The 5,170-nt window shown below is 38.5% G+C and overlaps 1 protein-coding gene across 1 annotated transcript; it reads right to left on the bottom strand.

The window, feature by feature from the left end:
• Positions 1-1,893: 1,893 nt before the first annotated feature.
• LOC121266979 (RING-H2 finger protein ATL33-like) lies at positions 1,894-4,300 on the bottom strand. Its single transcript, XM_041170858.1, has 2 exons — positions 3,105-4,300; positions 1,894-2,101 (listed from the first exon to the last, which is right to left on the bottom strand). The coding sequence occupies exon 1, from the start codon at positions 4,170-4,172 to the stop codon at positions 3,633-3,635; it is 540 nt and encodes a 179-aa protein (XP_041026792.1). The 5' UTR covers positions 4,173-4,300; the 3' UTR covers positions 1,894-2,101; positions 3,105-3,632.
• Between the last annotated feature and the right edge of the window lie 870 nt (positions 4,301-5,170).

Here is a 5,170-nt window from a genome sequence, read left to right as displayed (position 1 = left end):
TTATTTAAATAATAGCGACTGATTAACCACGTCATTCCGCAACCACGAAACCCACCCTCCTCCCTCGCCAGGAACCCGCGTCTCTTCCCAGTGCCACCCCGCGACGACATCTCTCTGTTCAGGCTTACTTGATTCAAAACACTGTCATCTTTCACATAAAACAACAATACTCTTTCGTGAGAGAGACCCTACGGCGTCATTTCTCAAGTGAAAATGAGGACAACCAAAGAAGGTAAGAGAAGCCGGTACCGGAGTTCCCCATCGTCGCCCTTTAGGGACAGGACACCAACCACCCTTTCCTCCCCTGGGCTCGATCCAAACTCAATGGGGTCTAGTCCAAATAAATCCAGACTCACTCCTTCCACCTCTCTCCTAGATCGCGAACTTGTCACCAAAGATGCCACTACTATGTTCAAAGACCTCCGAATCTCCCCGGAATCCAACCCTCAGAGCTTCTCCTATAGTGTGAAGCAGCAGTGCTAGGACAAGTCCGAGAGGGCTCGAGGTCGAGACCCGGATCATTGGCGACGAGACACCATCGACAGCATCGTCTTTTGGAAGCTCGTGGGTTGCCCGGGATGTCTCTGTCATGATTATGACCACATTTTACCTTACTCTAAGGTACACGAATTTCAAACTTCATAGTGGATGTTTTTTTATTTATTTATTTTGGTGCACGGATGAAATTTTGTGAGGTGGATTTCCTTTAGGGTGCGTTTGTTTATAATGTGTATTGTTCAATTGGTTTGTGTGTGAGATGTTTTTCCGTACTTTTTTTTTCATAGGTTTCCTTCTTCTATCATTTTCATTTTCATTCCCTGGATTCGTTATATGAGCCTCTAAAGGAATTTTGAATGGCCCTTCAAAGTTCAAGGATGAATTTTCCAACTCAACAGTTCTGATATTAGGAATTTGCCAACACCATATTCCAACATATTGATGAGATAAATAGATTCATTTTCATATCTGATTGAAATTATGTTGGTTCATTCGAGGAACTTTCCAATTTTCATTTGAACTTTGAATTTAAAGCAAAATTTTCTTATATTCTTAATTCATTTTGATAAGGAGACAAAAGAGTAAGTATAGCTCCCATAAGTAAGACATCATGCGCCATGATTTAAACTTTTTAGGAGTTAGGGGAGCTGTTGTAGTTTATAATGGCAACTTTCTTAATTATATATCATTCATGTTTCAATTTAATCTTTAACTGATTAGCCTGCTCGAGCTCATGGAATAACTTAAGTATAGTTATCCACCATGTTTGATTTTGGTCCCAATTCAATTAATTTTTGATAACCATCTGGCTTAGATCAATTTAAAGTTCAAGTCACGAACTTATTTTGAAATGAAGGCCTGAGTGTGGAGATAGCTTTTGTAGTGATGAAGTAGAATTTGTAACCAATTAAAAACAAGCCAAACATGTTGAAGCTTCTAGATCAGAGATATGTGCTCCATATCCGCATTCCTAATAGGACTTGAGCCTCCTGGGGACTCATTGGAGGGAGGAAATTAGGGATCCCCTAGATTCGGTTAACGTATAAACTTGAATGAGCTCATGCAACAGCTGACATCTAGCTGCTTGTGAGTCACTTGGTTTGTTTATTCTGTGGATTCTTGCAATTATTTGTGTCGCCAGTAATTATCAACAGAAGTGGTAAAAAGAATGCTACTCTTCCAGGCACTTACTTTATTCCATGCTTATGAGGAAGCAATTCTATATGCAGATTTGAAGTACTAGATGAGGAATCGGGTGATGATGATGAGGGCGGTGGCCAACGGTAACTATCTTTTATTGACTCATTTGACTGCTGGATTTTTACCCTCATTTGTACATCATAACCAGAACATAATAACCACATCACAACCCAGTACAAACACAATAATTTTTTATTTTCCTTGTGAACATCTCTCTCTCTCTCTCTCTCTCTCTCTCTCTCTCTCTCAATTTAGCTTCCATTTTTTGAACTTCATACTCGTGCAACAATATATCATCCCACGTCTTCCGAATTGCATTGTCTCTTCTACGAATGTTCTCCTTTATCAAATGAAATATATCCGCCCATATAAAAAATTCACATCTCACTTGTGCAGCTTCTCCCTGCACATAGTAGGAACATTTAATTAACATGATAAAGTACACCCCCCAAACTAAAAAACAATATGCATTTATAGACATTTATAAACAATTCTAATGTTCTGTTTGAGATATGAACTGCTGGTATAAACATTTATAAACAATTCCCAACTGCATGATATTGTCAAGATTGCATTCACTAAGCCATTGTAGGTCGTTCTTTGAAAATGAGTGAAGATCTATTTGTAAATGAAATTGATGGTTAATGAGATGGTCATTATCAGCTGTACAGTGTACTAATTATAAGTGAAATATAAGAGTTTTCATTAACTCCCAAACAATATCATAACTCTACTCTAAAACGTATATGGTTTCTTCTAGTACACATTTATAACATCCCAATAAAATTCAGAACTTGAGCAACAAAGAATATTCTAAATGCATTTCCATGGAAGGTCTAAGCTTTGTTAATGCAATCTTTTCTTAGAAGGCAATGAGAGAGAACTGGACCAACACTTCTAGCTAACAAACGTTATATAAGCTATAATTTTTCCAGTGGTCCATATCTTCAATTAATAGCAAAGTGATATCTTTTCAATTCATTCCAACATGGTACTTTCCTTTGGCGTAATAACTATTTCATGTTAAAACTTCTAGTCTCACATCAAAACATTTATTGAACTTCAACTCAATTAACTTGGTCTCTTTAGAGTTCACTAATTGGTACAAGAGTCAAAACTGTAAATTGAATGACTTGAAAATTTACGAAATACTTGATCAATTTACATGCATGAACTTCATAGACTTGGTTACTTCAAAGATTACTAAAGAAAGCAGTATACAATTACATAATTTTCATCAATCTATTAACATGAAGTTAGATATACAGACAAGTTTAGTTTGAAAAAGACATCAGACTTCAAAATGTATGCCTAAACCCTATGAATCACATAGAAAAACAGAGATGGAGTAAACCATACAATTTCAAATTTGTCCCAAACCCTAGAGTATTTATAAGAATAAATACCTCTGCAGTGGCCGCAGATCTCTTCAGCAAAAATAATACCGTAGAATTGCAGGTCGCTGATTGACATTTTGGGGAAAATGTGAAGGAATGGAGGGCTTGTTGGGCAGAGGGAGGCTCGACGGTAACGGGAGTGCTGGGCAAAGGGAGGGTCAACGGCGACGGGGCAGCCATTGCAGAGGATGGGCGATGCAGGGGGTTGGGGGAGAGGATGCGCGACGCTGTGGGTGGGAGTGGGGAAGAGGATGTCGAATTTCAAATGGGTGAGAGTTGAGAGGGGAACGTGCAGCGGGGATAAGGAGGGAAAAAAAATTGTTTAGGCCACGTAAGGAGTGCGTTGGCCGATGCCAAACAGTGGCTGATGCCAAAAATTATTCTTAATTAAATGCAACAACTTTGTCTGTGAATTGGAGAAAAGCAAACAGTTGATTGCCCACCCTTTTTTGGCTCTGCCTGCCCAAGCATCACAGATTCTTTAATCTCCGAAGAAACAAAGACACAAAGACCTCTAGAATCTAGCTATACATGATGTCAAACCAGCTCAGAGGCATCCCGCGGCAAACCTTGCTGGCTGTCTTCATCACCGGCCGAGCCGCCCGTGCCATCAGGACGCTTACCGGCAAAAGGAGCACGACAAACCGGACAATTAGGTTTATTATTGAGCCACCTATCAATACAAGTAGCGTGGAATGAGTGCTTGCACGCACTCAGCTGCTTCACTTCCTTCCCGTTATCTCCAAGCACAGACAAACACACGATGCACATACCGCCAGCGCCAACATCTTCGACACGGGTTTCCTTCTCCAACTTTACATCCGGAACCGGAACCACCTCTCTGTTGCTGATATTTCCATCGGTCTCTATAGAGTGTCTGCCTGAGGAGCTCCGGTGGCGGAGTCGAAAAGGGTTGAGAGGGCACTTGACGGAGAAAAAAAAGGTGTATGCCAAGGCGGGGACGGTGAAAACGGCAACAAGAGCAAGAACGAATTTAAGAGGGGACAAATCCACGCTGCGGGGCGGTGCAGGGAAGGGAGGAGGTGGTACGTCGAAATTAGCAGATGCGTTCTTCATATTGATGGAGACGATGGAGTGGTTACCAAACGAGGTTATGGTCCCTGCTTCACATCCCCTTTTGGTTTTTTAAGCAGCTTAGAAAAGATCGACCGACGTTTACATGTCGGCGGTGGGGTCCTTCTCTGTGAAATTTCTTGGTAGCAATAATCGACAGAAAGTATTGGTTCGATAATTAGTTGAGATGAGATCAGATGAAATGAGATATTTTTAGATGAATTAAATAAAATATTATTAAAATATTATTTTTTAATATTATTATTATTTAAAAATTTAAAAAAAATTAAATTATTTATAATATTTTATATAAAAATTTAAAAAAATTATAATAATGATATTAATACTAAAAGTTGTAAATTTTTTATATTAACATATAAAATGAGATAATTTCTCTATTCAAATATGTCAGAGTACTCGTTAGAAGACAGGATGTACACCACACACCAAAAACTCGTAAGAAATCATATAGATACAAAATCCTTGGGCTATGAGAAATTATTTGAAATTCAAAGGAATCTAGCAAAAATTATATTATTGAATAGACATATAAATTAATTTGATTTTACGTGATATTTTACATATTATATCAAACTGTATTAATTAAAGAATTATCTAAATGGATATATAACTTTACATATATAGAATATCTGTTGTGAGCAAAAAGCATGCCAAAAATCAAGCTGAGCCAGGGCTAAAGCTAGCACGATTAGATACTTTGAATAGTATCCACGACACAAATCCAAATGTAGGAGAAGCATCAGCAATACTAATAACAGTAAACGAGGGAGTAAAAAGAGGTATTAAGAGGATCATCATTGAAGGGGATTCGGGTCAAGCAATACTAGCCATTAACAATCCGCAAGCTACAACAGACTGGGCAATGCAAACAACCACTAGAGACATTTAACACCTGCTAAGCAATTTCGATCAGTGGACTGTAAAAAAAATTCATAGATCACATAATCGATGTGTGCACAACTTGGCACAATGGGCAGCTT

Source organism: Juglans microcarpa x Juglans regia, chromosome 5S, assembly GCF_004785595.1.
Source record: "Juglans microcarpa x Juglans regia isolate MS1-56 chromosome 5S, Jm3101_v1.0, whole genome shotgun sequence".
NCBI lineage: Eukaryota > Viridiplantae > Streptophyta > Magnoliopsida > Fagales > Juglandaceae > Juglans > Juglans microcarpa x Juglans regia.
This window is presented reverse-complemented; position numbering and strand designations above follow the sequence as displayed.